This window comes from Apostichopus japonicus, chromosome 16 (genome assembly GCF_037975245.1).
Source record: "Apostichopus japonicus isolate 1M-3 chromosome 16, ASM3797524v1, whole genome shotgun sequence".
Lineage (NCBI taxonomy): Eukaryota > Metazoa > Echinodermata > Holothuroidea > Aspidochirotida > Stichopodidae > Apostichopus > Apostichopus japonicus.
In genome coordinates this window covers 46,001,696-46,026,827 of record NC_092576.1, presented here as the reverse complement: position 1 = coordinate 46,026,827, position 25,132 = coordinate 46,001,696, and the positions used below count along the sequence as shown (strand labels likewise).

Genomic DNA, 25,132 nt, shown 5'->3' with positions numbered 1-25,132 from the left:
GAGCTTCGAGATTTATGCGAGGTGCTGTATAAGTATTACGTAATGTTATTTTAATTATATTATGCGCTTCTAGCCCATGCAACTCAACATTACATTTAACTGTGTTGTAATCACCATATCATAAAGAACGAGCACATTCGATTTGGTATTCTTAAATAATCTTACTTCGATTATGTTGGTAGGAAGGGACGGTGTTCATTACTTAAAACAGCCTTTAATCATGTAGCGTAAGAATCATTAGCTAATCCAGACGCTCAATGAGAGTAACAAATGTAAGTTGATATTTTAAGCAGGCAATTTATTCATTCAGTCGGCATTCATTTTCGAAAATTGTTCAATAATAAATCATTATTGTATTCAGAGATTTCGTCTTATTCTAGTATTCTACTATCAGTTATGTCAAGAGAACAAACCATGCAGCATTGAGGATTTCAAAAAAACAACAGAAAAACTAAGCTTTTCACCCATGAAAGTATAGTCTCACTTAAAAGTAGCATTACAGATATTCATGTTGTGCTAAGTGTTAGACAGACTATATTTCAAGGGATTTCGGAGATGAAGGTCTAAGCGACATTTGCTTATCTTATGAGCGATGCCAAAACAAAGTTACTTCAATCTGAATTCAACGCCTCATATATCAGACACTGATTTGTGCGGGTAATTAGTTACTGCATGACCGCAATATCAGCCTGATTATGCTGCAGAATAGTAGTGAAGCAGTAATTGAATTAATGAAAACTGTGACATTAAAAAGATTAGCACAGGTTCAATAAGTCATCATTACGATTCAAGAATACATCTCCCATTAACCTACACCGTTCAGTATTAATAACATCGCATAAGCCGAAGTGGCGTCAACTATTCTGCAAACCATATTCCACATTCTTTAAGGGTTTTTCTTTTATTCTCCACACCGATACGCCAAGTGGCATGAACTATTACAGGTTTCGTTGGTCTTTCATACCACGGAGTGATCGACTTGAAATAGATCTCTCCACCGACGAACTCGTAAGCAGGTAATTTCTTCACTTTCAAATTCTTTGTAACTTTGATAGCCTCGTTGTACGTTTCCTGGTCCTGTAAATCTTCCCCTTCGTGCACGTGCTCTTTCCAATACGTCAGCATGCGAAGAGATGGATCCGTCGCTCGTATGAAGAACATACCCGAACAGTAGGGAATATTTTCCTCCTGCTGCACGTATATGTCAAAACCACCCGTTAGACGTGGGAAAGGATCTTGAAGCCAAACTGTATCGGCATCTAAATATAATGTATCGATTCCTGCTCGCGCGAGGTGATAAATATGCCAAATCCTCCTTTTAGCAAGATCTTTAAAGTTATCACATAACCATTCTTGTTCTTCGGTAATGTCCTTACCAAACTCTGTCAGTGCAACGGTCACTCCTTGACGTTCTTGAAAATACTTGTACATGATTTCGTCTTCACACACGAGAACCACCGTCGGTTTCGTCCCTACTTGGTCGATGCTGTTCAAAAGGTTTTGAACTAGTTTGACGTAACCCATGTTCGCAGTCACCAAAACCACTGGTGACGTTAGATGTGGAATGATGTCGGAAAGAGTGTTCATAGTTTCTTCTGAATGCACTGAACTGGAAAGAGGAAAGGGAATATGTTATAATACCTGATACCTCTATTGTCTCACTGTTTAAGAGACGTCCGAAGTATCAGTTGGAATAGAAAACTAACGTTCGACTACCAGACTCTCATGTAGGCAACAACAAAATAATACTATACTTAAATTGACGCAACATGACTAGTTCGTTAACTTTCATCCTAGTGAAATTCTCTGTTACCAAAAGCGTGTACAGCAACAATCTTGTGCAATCATAATTAATATATTGCTGTGCACCATTAATTGGAAGTTTAGAAGTAATAATTTATTCACGATTGAAATGAGATACATTATCAATCCGGGCATTTGGAGTCCACGTACTGAAGTGAGGTGCTTTAATTGTTTTATATTCTTGAATATTTATTTATTTATATTTGTCTTTCTTTGATTCACCTTGATGATATACGAGGATGACTTAAGTCTTTTACAGGTTCCAGTAAATTCATCTTATTCATATCTTTAATGCATTTGCCAGTAGTAATGGTAATGTAGATTTTGCTATACTACACAAATGTCAGGCCTTTACCAAAAAATTCTGATAACGTTGTAAGTTTCATTGTTTATGTCAATATCAATTGTCTATTAGTGTAATTACTGAAACATAATAAAATATATACTGACCTATACAATATCCCAGAGCAAACGTTAGTGTGTAAAGTGTGATCACATATACGTGGGAGGAGTATCTCTTTGTGTTAAGACTGGACCGGTATTTACTGTTATGAATAATTTATGAATTTCACATCACTTTCAATCATTACTTGTGCAAATCAATAGTGAAGGTCATAAAAACATTATAACTGGGAGTTATATACCGCACTATAAGGAAAGATGTGAATGCATTTATTGATGAATTTTGTTACATTTTTAATAAACTTAAATGTTGATCGGAATGTCAGTTGTTTATGGTGGAAATTTATTTCATGGACTCAATAATGCGGACATATTTGAAAATACATTATCTTCATACTCATTTTATCACACAATTGATAAACCTACCAGAGTGACAGATCCATCTGCAACCCTTATCGATAAAATATTTACTAATAGTAATCTTATAACTAAATCCACTATCATTTGAACTCATATATCTGACCATTAACGTCTTGCTTATGTGCCAATTAATCCATTCAGAGGAAATGTTAATAATGCTGATACATATAAGCGTAACACTAGTATATACAATAATATCAAATATTAAAATGGTTTCAAATTCCACTGACGGAAATTATGGTTTGTGCGACAATAATGCGGAACTTGATTTTACTATATTTACTAATAAACTTTGTGATATTTTCCATAGACACTGGCCAAAGCGTCAAATTAAGTTTAAGAAAAAAATATAGAATCATCTTGAATTACCTCAGGTATATTAAAGTCGATTCGCAAGAAAAAATGTATTGTATTGCGCGCATAAACGAAACCCCATATAGTATAAGTTACTGTATTATCGTAGTTTTAAGAACAGATTAACCACTGTAGTTCGAAATGCTAACACAAATGTTATTAAACCTTGATCCATGTTTCTCAATAATATGTGAGGTAAAATAACAAATACAGAATGATCGGTACAACTAATAAAACCATTAAAATAGCAATAGTTTGGGGTGTACAAAAAAAAAACATTTTGGAATTAAATGAGTGATCACATCAAACTGATGTCATTGAATACAACAAGTATTCCAGGAAATCATGAAGCATATATATAGAAAACGAACGTTATTAAAGATTACCACTGTTAAAAAAGTGCGCACAATATGCACAACTTTTGCCCAACTTTAGTCACAATATCTGCAGCTATTTTATGGTATGGTATGGTATGCACAGCAAAAATGCGTTTCTTAAACGAGCTCGGCAAGGCGTAAACAGTTGTAATGTACAGTTGTGCAAGTATGTGTAGATCATAACCATATCTAGCTGCAAAAGTGAACTCCAAGACTACTTTTTTTCGAAGATACACATTCTACATATATACACAGTATGAGCTCAATAACAACTTCATAATCGTCAAGCAAGTTGTTCCGCCACAATCATGTACATTAAGTTTTCTTCGAATAGCCTACGTGTATCGTTTACAGCGTCACGGATGCCCTTTGTAAATGTAGTTCCCATTTTACGGATTTGTTGAGCACAACGGTTCATACGTTGTATGGAAAGCCCAATGTATTAGATATAAAGGGAGATTAGCAATACCAGTTACCAATACAGGGAGAAATGGTAACATTTTGACAGTGTACCTTTGACTGAATTCAGATGCACTGTCAAATAAAGCATATTAAACACAGTGCCAATAAGATGCTGTCATGGGAAACGTTGCGTGCAGGCGTTAAACTGGATATTGTCAAGACCCGATAAAAAGCTATCAGTGTAGCCTACACACAATGTATTGCAATCTGCGTATCGGTGTATGTTGAACACAGTGCCAATAAGATGCTGGCATGGGAAACGTTGCGTGCAGGCGTTAAACTTGATATTGTCAAGACCCGATAAGAAGCTATCAGTCAAGCTTACATACAATGTATAACAATCTGCGTATCGGTGTATGTTGAACACAGTGCCAATAAGATGCTGTCATGGGAACGTGGCGGGCGTTAAACTTGATCTTGTCAAGACCCGATGAGAAGCTAGCAGTGTAGCCTACATGCAATGACAGAGATACTCAACCATATTCATTTACGTAATTTACCATTTTTGTATAAAGTTGGAAAATCATACATGGAGGAGTTTAAGAGTTAATAATATTACATTTTTGCAGATATACTGAAATGCATGGGACCAACTTAAAATGTGAGAGTATACTTTTTGTCTTCTTTGTAATAAGTGTTTTAAATCATGCAGATATTGTGGATCCTCTATTATGCAGTATCGTTCCATACCTCCTACATTCCTTTGGGTGTTTCAGTATATTTCAAGTTAAGAAAAATCGATTACTTAAAGGTCAAGTGACACGTAATAGATTTCCTTCAAACTTGCACAAATTGAGAAGCTGCATATCAAAACCCTATATTCCAAATTTGGAGTTCCACGATTGTTTCTTTGCTGTTTTAATTAGGTTAATAACCAAGCTAATTCCGTAAGATAATGACGTCACGGGGGGAACCGCCAATGTTACCAAAACTAAGTAGGCCTAATATGCTAACCGAGATCAAAGCCGTAAACAATACGTCACGGACAGTAAACAAAATACCATATGAGAATGGGTGCACAACAGTACAAGAAAGTTTGTGTTCGTCAAACACTGTATACAGCGATAGCTTAGTACCAGTGCACTCAGCCAGCCTAGCTGCCTAAGTAAAGATTGGCTTGGACCTTCGAGCGAATCTTATGTGTGCAGTGCGCACTTCACTAGTTAAAGTTTCGTTTCCAATCGCCTATCCGCGCAACTTGGCTTTGGAACCCAACAGCTCGCCGTCTACAAGACAATGCCGTTCCTTCTCTATTTGGAGAAAGTATCTTCAAATCTCGAGGAGGTATAGAAACAAGTAGACCAGTAGTTGCGAAGCTGGATCGGAAAAGAGTAAGTGTATTTTCTGGCCTAGGCCTACTACAAGGACTAACTTAGTATTATTACTAACTTACAGTAGGCTAATTCTTATAATTTCGTCCAGTTACTTAGGCCCTAGATTAGGTACGGCGACGATAAAGTTAGGCGTAGACTATAGGGCTTACTAAAGCATTTGATCAGTGGTACATCATGAAGAATCCAGAATGACAAGCATCAGATGTTTACATGTCATTTTGCTAAATAATGTGTTCCCACCTATCTTCATACTCAGAGCCATGGCTCATATGTTGCACAGTAATTGACATCCTTATATTTTGCCATTTTTGGTAGTAGGGCTGCAATTTTGGTTACAAGAGGAAACGCTTGTGACAGGTGCACATGCTTTCAAAAAAATCAAACTGCTTTCTTAAATGAACTTTCATAACTTCCTTGTTATTTTCTTTCCCAATTTTCACTACTTAGATTAATCTAGAAGCTGTTCCCCAACCAACTGCAGTGAAAATACAAAGGCAGGATTCTGCAGAATGTACATCTCCATCTAAAGGTAGCATGATCTTATACATGTGCTTGTAATTACCGAAAAACAGTTGGGAAATGGGGGAGGGTGGTGGCAGGCATTAAAAATTTCAGTAGTCAGTTTTGAACGGGATACAAGGAATCTCCACCAGTAAAACATCGAGGCATGTATATGGGGGCAAGCTACCAGACAAAAAGGAGGCAGCAGTATTACGCCCAAAAGGTCCCCATAAATAGGCATAAATAGAGTGATGGATGGTGGGGGGTGGGGATGGAAATGTGGTGGAGTGTAAGCTAGGGTAATACAAGGAAGAATGGAAAACTTTCATACATCTATAGAGTATTCTATAGCAGAAGTGAGTACAGGGGCCAAAATTTTAGAAACAGTTGAAGGCAAAATAGCAATTAAAACTGCACATCGGGGCAGGCTGACTAGGGGATAACATACATTGTATTTTATCCATCATATCCGCCTGCCTGACGAGAGTGGTTGAGGAGGCTGATGGCTTCACAGGAAAATATGTAGGCTACATCAATAGTTACTGATAGAAGGGAGATTGTAGTTATACTATATGAAACCAAGCTGTTCGTCATTTGCAATGCTCATGGTGTGGCCCATATTTTTGCAGCCACATAAAGTAGGAGGATATGCTCTCCTTGAGAAAAGATAAGAGAACCATCTAGGCAGCTGACCCCTGTCCAAGAGCAGCCTACTGTATGTGTGTGGTATAATAAGTGTTTAATCTAATTTTCAGTGAATGTAACACATGTAGAAGTCCAGTGTTCACTGGTCCCCCTACCACCATTGAAGTTGCTGACTGGACCAACAGAGACAAGAACACCATCAAAGCAACCAGGGCCATCTCACAGTGGCGATGATGGTCCGTCTGCTGCAGTGGCATCCTCATCGGGATACACCGAAAAACCACCAGGTAGTCCGGACTACACTCCATCACTTCACTCACTCATCTGATGTGACTGAACATGACAAAGATGACGCTTCAAGGTAATTTTCAAGATTGATAGTAGATTAGTCTGGCAAATCAATTGGTGCTATCACTTTCTGAAAAGAGGATCATTATTAATTTTGACACCAACACCGTGGGGCAGTCTGGAATGTGTGGTGAGGCCATCAGTCTTTTCTTCAATTAGCGTATACATGCTGTATCTGGTAGAGTTGTCACAGCGGTATGTGAACAAGAAATGAAGGCACAAACAAGTAGTTGGATTTAACAGGGTATATTATATCTTCACTGGACTGGATATCTGCTACTGAATACAAAGGGTGAAAGTTGCATCTTATACACTCTTTTACCATGGATTACAAGGGGATGGGACAGGATGTTACTCTGTCCACATGTTACATCAGGCACAAGTTCAGGCACAAGTTGTCAGGTAAAACCTGACCCATGTATCCACACCAATCGAGGTGTATCTGCTGTCGCCTTAGTTGGGCATCCAAAGACTTGACTGACAACTGTGCATTGTGCCATGACTATTGAAAGAAATGGAGTGATTGGAATGCCTCTATCTAAATGGTATGTTTTTACAAACTATTATTATATTATTCTTCATATCTTTACTATTCTACAGATTATGTATGGGAACTTTTTGACTGATTGCACAACTTCTGCAGAAGTGGAACTCTGGGAGAGGAGTGTCCTGTTCCTGTCCAAAAAGAGCCACCACCACTTGCAAGCTCCTATGTTCATCCAAACAATGAGGATGCCATAAAACAACACCAAAGCAGATTTCAAAAGCTTTGCTGAAGTGGTTGATGGCCTCCCAATTTCTAATTTTGTTTCATTGTAGTGGGGAGCAATCGACTCTGTGAATTGTCTGTTCACATGATGTTTTGGCAGAGCTGCAGAGCAGTGTTAATTAACAGGTTACTACCAGCCTTTAGGGAAGTTGCTAAAGTATTACATTAAAGTTTTACTTACATCTGGTTTCCATTGTAACTAGGCTAGATGATAACATTATATTTAAACAAAAGTTCCAATGACAAGTATTCCTCTCTAAAGAGCTTAGACTTCATAAATACCAATTTCATGCTGACTTAATTTAATATTTGGTGTTTCAAACACGTTGCCAATATTTTGTTTTTCTCGAAATGAATTGACAGAAATTTGCTGTTTGTTCCCCCCCCCCCCCACATGGGATAAAATGTGATTTTTTTTTGGTTCCATTTATGAACAATTAACCTTAATATTACATGGATAATTGAACAATTTCAGATTGATTTTCAATACACTTTTATTTAAATGAAAGCCTAAAAGATCCCATTGACATAGTGGTTTAGGCTACTTTATTCAGACTGTTCTTCTATTGGAACCTAGCATATTTGAGATTTCAATCATCCAGATTTTGTTGGCAGGCTACTAGAAGTTACAGCTTTTGTTATAAGAGAGAATACATACAAAAATTTAACTTGAGTTTTTATTATTTATTTCTGTTATGTACTTCCCAAACTTGAAAATGTAAAATTTCATCCAAGATTGTAGTTAATACCATGAACCAGAAAAATGTATCCTGGAATTCCAAAATGTTCACCATTCAGCCACAAAACAGACAGGACTGAACCCTGTTTCATTAAACTTTGCAGAAATGATAGTTTGACTTGGCATACAAAGTCCACATTCTCAGTCTTGGTAATTTAAACCCTTCATACTGTTCAGATGGAAAAGCTGCTCGAATCCTTCTTACTGCACAGGATGGGAGAAAAACACAAACCTCCTTCCCTAAAAACTGCCAGCACATCCGTACAAGTTGTCTATATTCTGTGTGTCTGTATTTCCTGCAAAATAATCATATGAAAACCAGCTATGAAAGATGACACACAAAAGCTTGGTAGCCATCTGGGGACGTCAATTTTAAAATAAATCTCCATATGATTTCCAGAATTTTAATTGGCCCCTAAATCTGCCTCCCCTAACGTTTTAGGCCTAGCTATGCAATTTACACAAACTGATCATTGAATCTCGGTGACTAAAATTTGTAAATGGATCATGCCCAAGCATGGTGGACATTTTTTGTGTGGCATTTGGTTCCGTGGCTCAGTGTAAATGACTACTATGTCAGTCAGTATGATGAGGGTTAACCTCAAGGACATTGCACCAGTTTTTGTTTTTGCACAAAATGTCCTAATCAGAAGCAGGTTTTGAACATGGTGCACACATTTTCTAGATCTAATCTATATCTTAATGTAATTCCCTTCACAACAAAACAAACTACAAGCATACCCTCTGTATTGTTACATCATTCAATAGCAGGTCAGACCAATGAATAAAGGTATACAACAAATATAATGTATTCTCTACTTACTCAAGGATGCTATTTTCCTGTGCACGGCCACCATACTGTTGACGGTACACGTAGTAGGCTGTCTGTTGCACCCATGGGTTCAGGCACACAGCTTCAAAACCTGGGTGTAAGGTGCATGCAGCACCTTCTTCATCCATCACATTCCTTACTTTTTCTATTTCCCTGCAGCATCTACACTCCCTTGCTGTAGGCATCACAGCTGCACACTGGCCACAATGACACCTGTAAACAATGCAAACCAGTTCAAATGCTAAAGAGCCAATTTTCAATGAATTATTGGGACATACTAACATGTCAAAATAGAAAAAAAAAACAGGCGGATGTTGCCTTGTTTCCAACTCTTTTTCCTACTTCTGAATCCATTCCCTAGAGTGAGAAAATCTGGTTATGAAATTAGCTTAAGTGGAAATTTGGCGAAAAGCTGGTGTGAGCTGCCACCTTCTCCCTCCCCCCACACTTTCCCTGATTTGTGGTAACTTCACTAATTTGCCACTACAAATGCTAGGAAATTAATAATAGACCACCCCTGAATTTGTTGTGCACTCTTCCAGTTGGCTCCTTCAATCTACTTACCAAATGAAATATGTCTGTGTGAAATGTTCCTGGGGCATGTGCTGCCACAACTTTTAAGGAAAATAGTAACTTCCTTAACTGAGCTCGACCCCACTCTCATGTTAATTTTGCTGCCCCATCAACAAATTGGCTAGCTAAGAGTATGAGCAAAGTTAGGAAACATTTATCGGTTCTAGGCCTAACTAGTAAGACAACTATCATATATACAGTATAGTACGCTAGGCGTAATGTTACCATTGTTTCGTCAAGACGATCAATTTCGACATCGCTGTCCGATCCCGCTTCCTCTTCGCTGGTCTCCGCTTCGAACATGTAGGGAAAAACTTCCCCACGATCGTCGACCATGTCCTCCATTTCCCTGCCTTTTTCGCTATCAATTGCTATCTGAATACTGTGTGTCAATGCCACCGGCAGCCATTTCGCGATATGTATAAGCTATGCTGTGTATATATGCGTACTACAGTGCGTGTATAGAAACTGTATGTGGTAGCAATAATGCGGCGATATCATGCACTCTCGACTTGGTAAACAAATGACGTCATTTGTTTTCGACTTTCCCTGAACGAGTCAATCTATCCGATTTTTTTGGAGTTTATGTTGCTTGATAGGAAAAAAATTAAAGGAATTTATGAAAAAGATGTCATTAGATGTTTTGTTCGATGTCTTATGTATCAATTTGTGATCTTTCATCTTAATCCAAATATTAACTTTCTTGTAACAGACTGCTGAAGAAGGTAATATTTTCGAGAAGTTTGAGATTTCTACATACCCAATGCACTGCGCAGAACATATACAGTTTTCACTCTTCTGCGCTCCCCCGTGACGTCACTGAATCTATTACGTAATAGTACTTTTTAACGATTTCTACCCCTTTGGAGACGGGAAAAAATCGCGGTATTGGGTTTTTCTTAATGTTGGAATTGTTAAGTTTAATATTATGTAAAGTCAAGTCTACGTGTCACTTGACCTTTAAAGGATAATCGTAATAAAGGTAAAGTTTAATTTTACGTTATACTAGTTTGTTTTTAAGGGGAACGCCGGTAATATAAGGGGCTTTGATAGTGTTAGACGGAGAATATATGCTTAGTACTATTTTCCTTTAATATCATTTGTTTCCATAGGAGTGAAATTAGAAGTAGACCCCGCGTTGCAGTACACATTAAAGGTTTCAGTCACTTTCATACACATGCTCGCGATTTTCAATATGTTGAATATATAGACGTACGTCAACTGCCCCCTAGAACCACGAACAGATGACGCGGATAATATTTTGTGTACATGGACACATTTCTAGAGTAAAATGCATACAAGATATTCAATATTTAAACAATACAACTAATAGACATATGATTTCCAACAAGCAGAATACTACTTACAAGTAATTATATGTATACTAGGCTATATAGCAGAATACAACGCAAACTGCTTTCGAGTATATAGGCATATATGTTCAACATACAATTCATGCTCACCTCGGTTATGTAAACGATCTGGTTTCGAGAGCTTCTTGTAAGAGAGTGCTCTTCTGTATTCATCTGAGTAACAGCTGACTATAACGCACCCAGCAAATTACCAAGGCGTTTTGCCGAAATTTAATATAAAATATTGTATAGGCTAATATAATATAATAGTGTACAATATTATACCAGTACATAGCGAGTTACAGTAATACCTAGGTCTATATTTATAACTGACTGATTGGATGCCGCACCTTCTTAGTTTATTTAATTTAATATAAAATATTGTATAGGCTAATATAATAGTGTACAATATTATACCAGTACATAACGAGATACAGTAATACCTAGGTCTATATTTATAACTGACTGATTGGATGCCGCACCTTCTTTTCATATGTATCATAAAATCATGCAGACTGAGAAAAATGAAAAACGAAAGAATCAACGAGCCGGTGAAAGTATAAATATAGCAATCACTGCAATGTCCAAACTAACCACTTCAGGCAGTTTCGATGGGTGACATATGACGTTTTTGAAGACAATTTATCAAAATATGACATCACCAGCTACTAAAATAACTTCAAAATACTAGAATAAGCTATAGAATAAGTTAAATACTAGAATAAGCTACTAGAATAAGTTTAATACTAGAATGGGCTACTAGAATAAGTTTAATACTAGAATAAGCTACTAGAATAAGCTGCTAGAATGAGTTAAATACTACAATAAGCTACTAGAATAAGTTTAATACCAGAATAAGCTACTAGAATAAGTTTAATACTAAAATAAGCTGCTAGAATAAGTTAAATACTAGAATAAGCTGCTAGAATAAGTTAAATACTAGAATAAGCTACTAGAATAAGTTTAATACTAAAATAAGCTACTAGAATAAGTTAAATACTAGAATAAGCTTCTACAATAAGTTAAATACTAGAATAAGCTACTACAATAAGTTTAATACCAGAATAAGCTACTAGAATACATTTAATACCAGAATAATCTACTAGAATAAGTTTAATACTAAAATAAGCTACTAGAATAAGTTAAATACTAGAATAAGCTGCTAGAATAAGTTAAATACTAGAATAAGCTACTAGAATAAGTTTAATACTAGAATAAGCTACTAGAATAAGTTTAATACTAGAATAAGCTTCTAAAATAAGTTCAATACTGGAATAAGCTACTAGAATAAGTTTAATACTAGAATAAGCTACTAGATTTCAACGACGAGGAAGTACATAATTTGCTCTGAATAAGTCATTTATTCATTACTAATGAGAAGGCTTATGATGATGTATACTGTATGTATACACACACACACACACAGTCCATATGATGGAATGAATAAAATGTACGTAAACCAAACGTTTGCAGTTTCATGCCCGCACTTTTCATGAACACCTTTTCCCCTCCTAGTCAACCAGTGTTTAATGGCATACATTACATGATTGATGTACTTTCCATTTAAAGGAACACATTCCCGTATATATATATATTCTTACCTTGCTACAAGTTTTCACATCTTAGTAGAAACCAATATATAAACCACCATAGAGAAATAAACCAGACAGCGAAACTGCAGTGTGGTTTCGATGATGCTACATGAATAATATTAAATGAATGTGATACACTAGGCTGTTGGGTATAACCAGCATGAACAACGTTACTTCAATCTAAGTAGTACAGCAAAGTGCTGGGGATATTTCAAACAATATTCACATTGGCAGCTTATTGCCGAGATGGAAACTTTAATTGTATTCAGCATGTACAAATTGATCTTTACCAAAGACAACAAGCTTCTTCTTCTCAATGTGGTACACCTACAAGCCGTACAATAAACTGTTGATAGTCATCTTGATCTTCCTGATATGTTGTTGTTGTATAAATATTGTAGGATAAGACAGTATCTTCAGCGTACTGTTGATAGTCATCTTGATCTTCCTGATATGTTGTTGTTGTATAAATATTGTAGGATAAGACAGTATCTTCAGCGTACTGTTGATAGTCATCTCGATCTTCCTGATATGTTGTTGTTGTATAAATAATGTAGGATAGGACAGTATCTTCAGCGTACTGTTGATAGTCATCTTGTCTTCCTGATATGTTGTTGTTGTATAAATATTGTAGGATAAGACAGTATCTTCAGCGTACTGTTGATAGTCATCTTGATCTTCCTGATATGTTGTTGTTGTATAAATATTGTAGGATAAGACAGTATCTTCAGCGAACTGTTGATAGTCATCTTGATCTTCCTGATATGTTGTTGTTGTATAAATATTGTAGGATAAGACAGTATCTTCAGCGTACTGTTGATAGTCATCTTGATCTTCCTGATATGTTGTTGTTGTAGAAATAATGTAGGATAAGACAGTATCTTCAGCGTACTGTTGATAGTCATCTTGATCTTCCTGATATGTTGTTGTTGTAGAAATAATGTAGGATAAGACAGTATCTTCAGCGTACTGTTGATAGTCATCTTGATCTTCCTGATATGTTGTTGTTGTATAAATATTGTAGGATAAGACAGTATCTTCAGCGTACTGTTGATAGTCATCTTGATCTTCCTGATATGTTGTTGTTGTAGAAATAATGTAGGATAAGACAGTATCTTCAGCGTACTGTTGATAGTCATCTTGATCTTCCTGATATGTTGTTGTTGCACCCCTTCCTTCAAATATTTGAGATAATGCTATATGTCGTCCGTTCTATTTTAGATGCTGTGTGCTTATTAAAGTACCGGTAACTGTTTCCATAGAAACATGTCATCTGTAGAGACTGTAAATGATTCTTTACGGGTATTACTCCCAACGAGATTAAGGATTTTCTTACAAAACCTTGATGACAATCCAGGCATTCAAAACAACTGGAATAATAGATAAAAAATATATGAATAAATTATACTATTTGGTTAAGAAAGTTACCAAGCAAGTACCCAATGAACCCGTTCTTTTCGAGATTTTAATCGCCCATGGTGAAAAATTTACAAGCTTACCTGGAAATATTATGGTTCCACCGGTTACAGGATCTACTTTGTGAGTTACTAGTAATAGGCTATTTCATAAGGGTTTTTATATCCTCTAATCAGCAGTTGTGCATAGGCTCCCTCGCTTCTAGCTAGGCTTTAGTCCACCGCCCTGCATGCTAATTGTCAGATATGAATAAATAACCTGATCACACCTTACCGGAAATCCCGTCAATTAACACTATAATTAATTAATGTATTAGTTACATTACTGTGGTTCAGTATTGAGTTATTTATACCACTAGCCACTACCACTTGCCGTCAAATTAAGCAAATAGTCATTTTTGTAATGTCTGTTTTGGTATCTGAAACTTGGTATCTTTTTCACTGTTGAATATATTTAATAACATAAATTGCTGTCTTTGTCCTATTTTAGATTTGGTAACTGTCCAAATCTAGTAAATAGATTTTTCATCAGTGTAGTAGCCCCTTGTTTAAATAGCCATATTTTGGTGAATAGCTCGGGCCAGCGTTACACTCTTTCTAGTGACCCAATCACATTCCTCTCAAGCAGCGGTAAAATATCATTAACTCTTTATAGATTGAAATTCACTCAAGACTCAAGAGTGATTCTCACTCTTTCTAGAGTGTCAAAGCCAACTTTTTTTTCAATTAAACAGCTCAATCTTTCAAGGAGTGAACATTCTAACTTTTTAAAAAGAGTTAATTTCATTCGTCACAGAGTGATCACTCAATACACTCTCAGAAAGAGTGAACATTTAATGCATTAAAGTGAAAATTTACTCTTTTCTACTTATAATGTACAGAGAATAACACAAAGTAAGAGAATCTAAACATTTCAACGACAATATATGAGAAATTAAACACATTCAGCCAATTTACTGCATCATACGATGTAAATATAGGTAGAAATATTAACACAATCTGGCAATATAATCAGATGGCATTTTTCTTGAACTATTGAACTGTACACTTTACCTTGTATCGTCCAGGTCCCTCAGACTCTCTTCAATAACGGCTTTCAGGTCCTCATCACTTGCATATGAATCATCGTCAGGAACAATGATATCAGTATAATCGGACATATAACTAGAATTAAATGAAAAAAGAACAAACTGGACAAATTTTGTCACTATTGAAATGTAAAAAAAAAAGGTTTTTGCTTTCACAACAGTTAACTGGGATTCCGAAAATTCTTGCTTAAATATCATTTAAAATAAGTTTTTAACAGTCGTGTCTTGATAGATTGGTGAAATGGCATAAATTTTGCTTTCCTTAGTCATATCAACATATGTTAGGTCATTTGTTACTGATCATCATCATCCAATCAACCTAGTTTGGACTTCTTACAATAACATAGAGCTGTAGAACATGTTATTAGTATTCAGAGTCGCAGCAGATATCTAAAAATCTGTGAAGAGGAGATAACCGTTGATCAGTATAAAATGAAGTGTGTTATAACACCGTAACACATGTTAGACCAGTGATGGTACTATGGAGAAACTAATAGTATAGGAATTCATTAACCAAAGACTGCTTTAATTAAAGATGGTTGGTTAGGAGTGAAAACAAATGTCTCTATGTTGGAATAGGAAGTTTAACTTGTAACGATGGTTAGAATTGCAGATTTTACTGCGGTTTACAATAAAGTGTCATACACTAGACGAAGGTAATGGCGAGCCTTTAGAGTAGTCTAGTTATTCCAATCAATCATTATGCATAGGATTTCTGTTAGTAAGTCATTCTCAGTATGACCTGCTCACGGATGTAACACATGTCAAGAAATGATGACACACCTCATGTGTTAATTGATTAACGGTTACGCATCCTTACAAGTTTTAACTGATAAAGCTATGAGAATCGGCTGCAATAGAAGATGTCAGTGTTTGCGCCCACAACCAAATAGAAACTAAAAATAGCTACATCACAAGAATATTCTCAAATTGCAGGTAATTATACCATGATGAAGTTTCATGAAGATGCATAAATGTATTGTACAAGAAATGATAAAGCAATACCACTCCATGACATCTGAATATTTCCGTGAATAAGATACTCAAGGGTTCTCTAGTATATTAATCCATGCGCAAGATTTGCAAATTGTTTCAGCTAACTTGACCGGAAAAATTCGATGAAAATAGATTTCCTCCGACGTTGCTTGATCGATAAAGACAACTGTCCCATAGAATTTAAAAGTTCACAAAGTATAATTAGTGTCAGAAAGCATATCAAAGTGACTGTAACAAGGTCATCATGAATACAACATAACCTTGACTCATTCTATCTCTAATATAAAGATGCACATTGTTAAAGCATTAAACTGCTAGTCTCAAAGAAGTAACATTGATCCTGGCTTATTTGGCATTTCAAACTTTATCTATAATTATCTTACAGGTTTGTCCTGGAGTTGTTACATTACTAAACATTACAATGGTAATCGGCTGGCTCGACATTACTCTGTGTGCCATTACTCATGAATATAAGTTTACTAATGCTAAACATCCATGGTTCAATCAGTTAGTGAATATAACACATATCAGTTATGGTGAAACGCTACACCTAGCAGCGATGCAAAAATATAAGGTGTGCATATTTGGTCCCTCAATAACTTGTACAAAATACCAATTAGTGATCGCGTACAAAACAGACCTCAAAACAGCTAAACTGAGTGTACTATTTCAAAATTAGCAATCAACTCATTCATATATGCTAGTAACAACAAATAAAATAGGGCGTTTCCTTCATTTCATGCTATGTACTCGTCTTGTTGGTGGCTTCCATGGGGTCCATACTTTTAGCAACTTGGACAAATTGCTAACCACCATTTCCAAGGATACATGTAATATCTATTGGGTTTAAAACTCAGTTAAAAATAACTATCTGAGAGAGTCCAAAACAACAACTATGGCATATGTAGAAACAATGTCTTTGTTATTTATAAAAAAAAATGTGTGCAATCAACTTCTCTGCATGTGATGAACAATCAAAGCCTAAGTTTTGATATGCAGCTGCAAACAACATTAAAATCGTTCAACTTCGCATGAGGTTAACTTAATGAGGGTCACTTAGGGCGGTTACATGTTGATAGGAGAACACTCAGTTCTGTTGTCGATTACAGTGAAATACTCAACAGTATACTTACATAACACTTCAAACAGCATGGCTATGTGCTTGTGATATTGAAGCGATAATCCGAAAGTAAAAGCCGTTTATTTCCTGTATGAGTTGTGATCTACTTCTAGTACAACAGTTTTCACATACATGATTGCACTGGCAGAGTAGTGTACTTCCTATATCTCATGTGTGCTTCTGGTTGCTGCTACCGTAATGGTAAGTAACATCGCAGTCTTTTACTTATGTTGAGCTTGCACATGTACCTCAAATAAACCATTTGGACAGATAAGTATTGCTGCTACCATATAATGGTACCTCAAATAAACCATTAGGGAAGAGGCTTTCTTGATGATTTGTAACATGGTAACGTATTTTTATTTCAATTTTATGAAGTTAGAAAAATATCACGTTAGGATCTTACCACATGAAAAGAGATCTGATTGTTTCCATAAAGACAACGTTTGAAATACGGATGCACATTTTTTTTATTAATATGATTATTAATGATATTAAAGTACAAAATAAAGATATAGGATACATTTTAGTATACACTCAAAAGTTGGCAGTCTCAACACAGAAAATGTAATTTGATTAAACTAACAGTCATCTTTGAAATAATACCTCGATAAAATTATGATATGCTTAATCAAACCACTATTAAATATGTTAAAACATTATGAATATGCTATAAGAATGATACATTCTCCCGTTGAACTTGTGACGTACCGTACATGTATTAACTACCGCTAAGTCTGTAACCTACATTTATCAATCTGCATCTGACCTTCTAACGTACATGTATGTATCAATCTCACGTTAATCTTGTAACCTGCATGTATCAATCTCACGTTAATCTTTTAACCTGTATGTATCAATCTCCCGCTAAGCTTGTAACATGCATGTATCAATCTCCCGCTAAGCTTGTAATCTGTATGTATCAATCTCCCGCTAAGCTTGTAACCTGCATGTATCAATCTACCGCTAAGCTTGTAACCTGCATGTATCAATCTCACGTTAATCTTTTTATCTGCATGTGTCAATCTCCCGCTAAGCTGGTAACCTGTATATATCAATCTCACGTTAACCATTTAACCTGCATGCATCAATCTCCCGCTAAGCTTGTAACCTGCATGTATCAATATCCCGCTAAGCTTGTAACCTGCATGTATCAATCTCCCGCTAAGCTTGTAACCTGCATGTATCAATCTCCCGCTAAGCTTGTAACCTGCATGTATCAATCTACCGCTAAGCTAGTAACCTGCATGTATCAATCTACCGCTAAGCTTGTAACCTGCATATATCAATCTCACGTTAATCATTTAACCTGCATGTATCAATCTACCGCTAAGCTTGTAACCTGCATGTACCAATCTCCCGCTAAACGTGTAACCTGCATGTATCAATCTACCACTAAGCTTGTAACCTGCATGTATCAATCTCCCGCTAAGCTTGTAACCTGTATGTAACAATCTACCGCTAAGCTTGTAACCTGCATGTATCAATCTCCCGCTAAGCTTGTAACCTGTATGTATCAATCTCCCGCTAAGCTTGTAACCTGTATGTATCAATCTACCGCTAAGCTTGTAACCTGCATGTATCAATCTCCCGCTAAGCTTGTAACCTGCATGTATCAGTCTCCCGAAAGGCGCGGGACTTACATATGTCATTGTCCAGGTACAGTAGGCTTGTACCTGCATGTATAGAAGTAAATCATTTAGTGTATTTATCAGCTTCATGAACTATTTCTCCCATAGGATTCACGATGCGGAGAGGTCAATTCAACAATAACGGTTTGGCTGGAAGGTATTTTGTCAATGTATATAATATGTCAAACAGTGTATCAACAAATATGTACAGTATAAGTAGTATTCATTACCGGTTTCCAACACCGTCCCGATTCCCTAATCGGTTAGTTAACATCACAGTCAAGCTGCTGGGATGGGTAATGTTAGCATACACCACCAGCCCATTAACAGTAGACAGAGAACAATTAAAATAGTATCGGTTTAATTCGTTAAATTGTTAGTATTACCTTCAATGAATAACATATGTCAATTAACCGGTGTTATACATAAAAGCATGTCTTTCTGTGATGCTTTCCCGATAAATTACTATCATTCATACTTAGTAAAGATTCCTAAATCCTATTGGTCCATTCAGGTCAGCTGACCGTGGTTAATCCTATGAGTAATGCACGGTAAAATTACGGGGCATCACTTTAATAAATCTTTGGTTATATGTAACCAAAAATGTTTGTTTTATGATTTTCCCCCCACACAAATGGTAGTGTATGAATGAACGGGGTTAATCAACGGTCTGGCGTGCGTTACTCACATGATAAATGCACTCCGGGTGTTAATGCTATCGCTGGATGCACTCGGGCTCCGCCCTCGTGCATCGCTTGCATTATCCCCCGATCATGCATTAATCCTGTGAGTAACGCACGCTAGACCGTTGATTAACCCCTTATTGTTGTTATACGTGCGTGAAGCTATGCTTTGAGATTCAATTGATTGCATCTTCTGCATTCGCTATACTATTTCTTCTTCATTCGATTCTATTAGCTTTTTCGTGTATATAAGGATATACCCCATTAGCTATGAGGTGCGGTTAGGGATCCCATGCATCCCCATGTTATGGATTGCATTTCTTCTATTCATTCATCAGTTTTATTCATACAATTATAAGTATTTCCAGACCTACTGTATGCTAAATGACCTACAGTACGCTACATGTCCTATACAGTACGCTGTGTGCCCTACAGCAGGCTACATGTCCTATACAGTAGGCTGTACGCCCTACAGTTGGCTACATGCCCTACAGTAAGCTGCATGTCCTATATACAGTAGGCTGCATGCCCTACAGTAGGCTACATGTCCTATACAGTAAGCTGTATGCCCTACAGTAGGCTACATGTCCTATACAGTAGGCTGCATGCCATACAGTAGGCTACATGTCCTCATACAGTAGGATGTACGCCCTACAGTTGGCTACATGCCCTACAGTAAGCTGCATGTCCTATACAGTAGGCTGTATGTCCTACAGTAGGCTACATGTCCTATACAGTAGGCTGTACGCCCTACAGTAGGCTACATGTCCTATACAGTAGGCTGCATGCCATACAGTAGGCTACATGTCCTATACAGTAGGCTGTGTGCCCTACAGCAGGCTACATGTCCTATACAGTAGGCTGTACGCCCTACAGTTGGCTACATGCCCTACAGTAAGCTGCATGTCCTATACAGTAGGCTGCATGCCCTACAGTAGGCTACATGTCCTATACAGTAAGCTGTATGCCCTACAGTAGGCTACATGTCCTATACAGTAGGCTGCATGCCATACAGTAGGCTACATGTCCTATACAGTAGGCTGTGTGTCCTACAAAGGCTACATGTCATATACAGTAGGCTGCATGTCCTACGGTAGGCTACATGTCCTATACAGTAGGCTGTACGCCCTACAGTAGGCTGTATGCCCTACAGTAGGCTACATGTCCTATACAGTAAGCTGTATGCCCTACAGTAGGCTACATGTCCTATACAGTAGGCTGCATGCCATACAGTAGGCTACATGTCATATACAGTAGGCTGTGTGCCCTAGAGTAGGTTAGATGTTATTACCTAATAACCTTACCTTTACATTTAATGGACCGTAGGGTCGTTCTTTAATGAATCTCTTACCTTTGCAGATTGGTACAGATGCAGCTACTGGTGGATTGTAATCTCATGCACGTTTGTCCTGGGTTCCATTGTTTCACTTTGTGCTGATCGCTGTGTACGAAAGTAAGTCCCGTGTTAAACTAGGCCCTACGTTTCTTACACTTATAGTTAGCAAACTGTTCAGACTGAAGTCAACTCCATTTTGGTTCTTTCTGAATGTATAATCTTATGAAATCAGGTCCATAAATGTCGCTGACTGTGTTCCGAGTGTCAGTGTGCTAAAAGAAAACCGAAAAATGTATTTTTCTTGGAAAACAACCTCCTTCTACAAATAACCTAAATTGTCCTTCCAGGTATTACCTACAACGATACGTTTCTAAAGTGAAGAGACAGCTTTCGAAGAAGAAAGAACATAATAAACTAAAAGCAATGATAAACTACACGGATGAAAGAGGTAGAAAAGACAGCGAGATTCCAGAGATATGTGAGAACCTGAGCTATAAAGCAGAGACATGTACTGGTGACCAGATCCGCATAACCAAAAGACAAGGTAAGATATCAAAGCATCAGAGGGGTGTTGTGACCGTTAAAAGCAAAGGTCAAGTAAAGACAGAACAACAGGAAATGAAAAAAAAAATTATGAAGCCGCCCTTACCGCCTCCAAAAGTTCCGGCCTTGAGTAGCAGAATCACTACAGGAGGGAAGCCAACGAAACCAACACCATTGAAACGAACACAAATATTATCTTAATTTAAGAAGGTTCGCAGAGTGGGAGAAACAAAGTTTATAGACATTTTAGTTTATGGACGGAACAACGCCACCTACTTGGTGATTGGGATAGGGAGTAGGGGTGAGATCAAGATAACTCGAACTGTGCCATCTGTGAAGTTTCAAGTCGTTTAAGAAGAGCGCCGAACGGAAGGTAGAAAACTATCAAACAATTATGGAGGGGTGTGGGGGGCTGGGCGAAACATCTGTGGCCAGTTTATGTATCTACAGAGCAGACGAATTTACTTTCGCTTATACTACAGTCGAACAGATGGGACATAAATATCGTCAACATTTCGCTTCATTTCTCAGAGGTTTTACTTTTTCTAAGAAATAACACTTTTTCTCTCATTCATTTTTTTTTTTTTTTTTACTGTTATCACTCGAAGTTTGGTCATTTTGTTAGTTTAATATTTCTACTTCTTATACCAATATTTCGTGTGTTTATTCAAGCTTTGGTGTTTATATCAGAATTTTAACTAAAGTTTTTTTTATCTTAAACGTCTACGATATCTTCCAATATCATGATATGCATATTTCCACTTATGTCTTGAAATTGCAACATTTTATCTCAAAGGTTTGACTATTTTAGCACAAAATATCAATTCTTCATGAAATTTAGGATGAGGGTAGTAATAAGCATGGTGGAATGGTATTAAGTACGGCCGGGTAGTGTGTAGGCATGTTACTGTAACGAAAGATCTCTTGAAGGATATCTGTGTTTCAGCCAAATTTCGATTGGTTAAAGAAATTTGTGTTAAAAAAAGTCATAGCTTCGATGGACTATTAGGTATCAGTATGAGTGAGGAATTGGTTAAGTGGGCGATAAAGAACTACTTGTTGTGACTTTTTCAAATTTGAAATGATAATAGTCAAGTATTAATAGTGATGAAGATTATTTTGATTTAGTAAATATTCTTCAAAAAATTAACTTAAACATGGCCAAACAAGTAGGAGGAGCTCCCCTCTACACACCCCTTCTTATCCCTATGGTTCTTCGTCATCACATTAATTTATTTCACATCAATAAAGTCATATACTGACGATAATTTATTGTTGTTACAACTAATAATTGCCAGTCTCAGCTGAGTATACTTCATGAAATGATATGTCTTAACCATCAGTATTTCACTTTATCTAACAAAACCATGTAAATATCATTATAGGTCCCCGATAATTTAATATGTAAATTCAACATTAATAATTAAATTTCAAACACCGCACTTAACGTTGATTAGATATTAGTTGCGTAACAAAGATCTATGCATCTCTGTATGCTTAAAAAATGTGAGTTAATGATTACTTTTCGGTTTTACAATATAAAAGCACTTCCTGGTCAGTTACTGTTCATTATTTGCTTTTAAGATAATATCATTGCACTTACCTAGCTAAATATAGTTGTTTTTACTTAAAGTCTGCACCGATAATATGAAATACTAAATAATAACAAACAAAGACCTAACACTACAAATCTGAAACCTATTTCAAGTACTATAGTTGTGTTTATAAGAGAGTTTTAGTAGAAACTGAGCTGAACTGAACTGAACTGAACTGAAAGAAGTTTTTCGACCGAGCAATGTTGTCCTAGCAAACTACATGCGAATCGGATGTTGCAATCATGATAAATTTTGTGGTTTATAGGATTATTCTTCAACGACCAAAAGCTTTTGTATGTATGTGTGTGTATGTGTGTATGTGTGTGTATGTATGTATTTTAGATCCTCCTGCAAGCAGGAACTCGGGAAGAAGCCACATTGGCTTATCAAAGCCACAAGCTGACCGAAGTCAGTCTCTTAGATTCATATTTAACGTCCGTGGCTATGAATTGTCAACAATTGTCAACTCTGTAACTGGACGACATACATTAATCTTGGAGTGACTCGAACTCGGGAACTTATGATTGAAATGCACCGGCGTTAACTACTGAGCTAACACTCCTTAGAGTCTTGTCGTGTCTCTTCGTACCGTTACAGGACTCTACATCGGTATCCGGTTGTAATTGTGTTGTCTTTTGCAATGATTTAATTGTGCAGGAGCTAAGAAGAAACTGTGGTTACGAAATTTCCACGACCTTGTCGCGTGGAATTTTCAGGTATATATATATATGGCTGGTGGAATTGAACCTTTTTATACTATTAATACTAATTAAATCATCAGTTCACTCCTGGATGGGACACATAGTATAGATGGTCATAATTACAATCTACATACGTTTTTCCAAAGGTTTATTTCTTATTATAATATCTTTGTTGATTTATCGTTGAATATGATGAGTCTGGAATGCTTACTTGGATTTCAGTGATGTTCTCTGTATTTAAAAGTTCTTAAAAACTCCATTTTTATTCTGGTAGAAATAGTGTCTACCTCTGTGGATAAATCACTGAAATATTATAAAGAATGCAACAACAATTTTAACACAATTACCATGATAACATCATTCTTCATTTTCCAAATGCAATATATCAGCGACTTTGTAGAGTTTATAAACCTGAGCCATACAGACAATGATTATGTGTGGTTTTTACTTAACTTAAGATGCATACAGCCAATTTTCAGCATATTTTTTGGGGAAAAAATCAGCCGCCGTAAACATCCTGGATTGAAACCGTATTAACCTCGAAGGTATGTAAGTATACTTTACTAAATGACAAAGTATTTTCTAGCTTATACGAAGCTTGTCATTGCTGAGAATTTCATACGTCATCTGTTTCTGGTGTCGAAGGGATACCGATAGCTATTACCAATTGACTGGACGACGAGAACGTGTCGAAGCTACTTAGGCTGTGCTGCCTTGTCAGCTTAAGTACAAGCGGCCTGTTGGTTAATAGGTATGGCTCTCGTTCTGTATGCGCGAGATCACGGGTTCGACTCCCCGTCAACATGTTTTCCTTACATTTTATCCTTTTATTTCGATTTGCACTATTGTTGAACATGCAGAATTTGAATATGTTGCATTCTAACTACTAAAAATGTATAATTTGTTATCATGTTTTCACGGTCAATAAATGGCAATTACCAATGGTCTAAAGGCAATTGCAGTGTTTAAGTCATCTATTAGTCGTGTCGAAGCTATCTAGTCGCCGTAAGCTGATGAATTACCCATAGATGACGTCTCGAAGCAACGTTTTAGGGATAAATGCCCTTGTCACGTCGCACTTTTATTGCTAAAAGACAAAACAGGCTTAGGAGTGAGTAGTACTAAGTGTAGATCGCGTCTATAAGGAACGACATAGACGCTGATTTCGGGAATGATTTGTAAATATGTATAATTGATTGATTGATTTATTTGTTTTATCACGTGAATATATACAATGTGACAGGAAGTCCTCTAAATAACCTTCAGATGGCTTAACAAAGTAGATGACTCCCTGTTTAAAAAAGGAAAAAGTAAACTAAATGTATAAGAAAATATGAGCATGTTCAATTAATAAGTTGCAATCATTTTTGGAATAAATCATTCTTCTGAATGATTTTGCAGAGGGTTTATTTGTAATATCGTCTGATAGAGAATTCCATGTTCTGAGTGTACGTGCCCTTAGTGATAACATCCCCATTGTAGAATTATACCTGTTATAATGTGCATTGCCTGAAAATCTGG

At 36.6% G+C, this 25,132-nt stretch overlaps 2 protein-coding genes and 1 long non-coding RNA gene across 8 annotated transcripts; 2 read left to right on the top strand and 1 right to left on the bottom strand.

Moving 5' to 3' along the window:
• Nucleotides 1-257: 257 nt before the first annotated feature.
• LOC139983794 (uncharacterized) lies at nt 258-21,076 on the bottom strand. Of its 4 annotated transcripts, none has more exons than XM_071997568.1 (3): nt 20,788-21,076; nt 14,972-15,082; nt 258-1,609 (listed from the first exon to the last, which is right to left on the bottom strand). In XM_071997568.1, exons 1-3 carry the CDS (start codon nt 20,832-20,834, stop codon nt 859-861), a joined length of 909 nt encoding a protein of 302 aa, XP_071853669.1. In that variant the 5' UTR covers nt 20,835-21,076; the 3' UTR covers nt 258-858. The 4 variants fall into 4 exon arrangements, with proteins under 4 accessions (XP_071853669.1, XP_071853670.1, XP_071853672.1 ...); XM_071997569.1 differs by having other exon boundaries at nt 259-1,609; nt 20,741-20,844; XM_071997571.1 differs by lacking the exons at nt 14,972-15,082; nt 20,788-21,076 and adding an exon at nt 14,003-14,151 and having other exon boundaries at nt 260-1,609.
• Nucleotides 3,637-8,237, top strand: LOC139983796 (uncharacterized). Of its 2 annotated transcripts, none has more exons than XR_011798825.1 (3): nt 3,637-5,149; nt 5,600-5,681; nt 6,409-8,237. It is a non-coding gene; the product is annotated as an uncharacterized lncRNA (long non-coding RNA). The 2 variants fall into 2 exon arrangements; XR_011798826.1 differs by lacking the exon at nt 3,637-5,149 and having other exon boundaries at nt 5,183-5,681; nt 6,409-6,659; nt 7,247-8,237.
• On the top strand, nt 17,104-24,567 carry LOC139983795 (uncharacterized). 2 transcript variants are annotated; one of them, XM_071997574.1, is made up of 4 exons: nt 17,104-17,323; nt 18,862-18,910; nt 20,796-20,889; nt 21,120-24,567. In XM_071997574.1, exons 1-4 carry the CDS (start codon nt 17,321-17,323, stop codon nt 21,514-21,516), a joined length of 543 nt encoding a protein of 180 aa, XP_071853675.1. In that variant the 5' UTR covers nt 17,104-17,320; the 3' UTR covers nt 21,517-24,567. The 2 variants fall into 2 exon arrangements, with proteins under 2 accessions (XP_071853675.1, XP_071853674.1); XM_071997573.1 differs by lacking the exon at nt 17,104-17,323 and adding an exon at nt 17,330-17,470.
• The last annotated feature ends 565 nt before the right edge of the window (nt 24,568-25,132 follow it).

Excerpts from the sequence above, each read along its gene's own strand:
- LOC139983795 (XM_071997573.1), top strand. Across the intron at positions 18,911-20,795 it reads AATAACGGTTTGGCTGGAAG|ATTGGTACAGATGCAGCTAC; the intron begins GTATTTTGTCAA and ends TTACCTTTGCAG. Across the intron at positions 20,890-21,119 it reads GCTGATCGCTGTGTACGAAA|GTATTACCTACAACGATACG; the intron begins GTAAGTCCCGTG and ends TTGTCCTTCCAG.
- LOC139983794 (XM_071997568.1), bottom strand. The coding sequence starts at position 20,834 with ATGAGATTACAATCCACCAGTAGCTGCATCTGTACCAATCTGCAAAG. Across the intron at positions 15,083-20,787 it reads ATCTGTACCAATCTGCAAAG|TTATATGTCCGATTATACTG; the intron begins GTAAGAGATTCA and ends ATTTAATTCTAG. Across the intron at positions 1,610-14,971 it reads AGGGACCTGGACGATACAAG|TTCAGTGCATTCAGAAGAAA; the intron begins GTAAAGTGTACA and ends TCCTCTTTCCAG.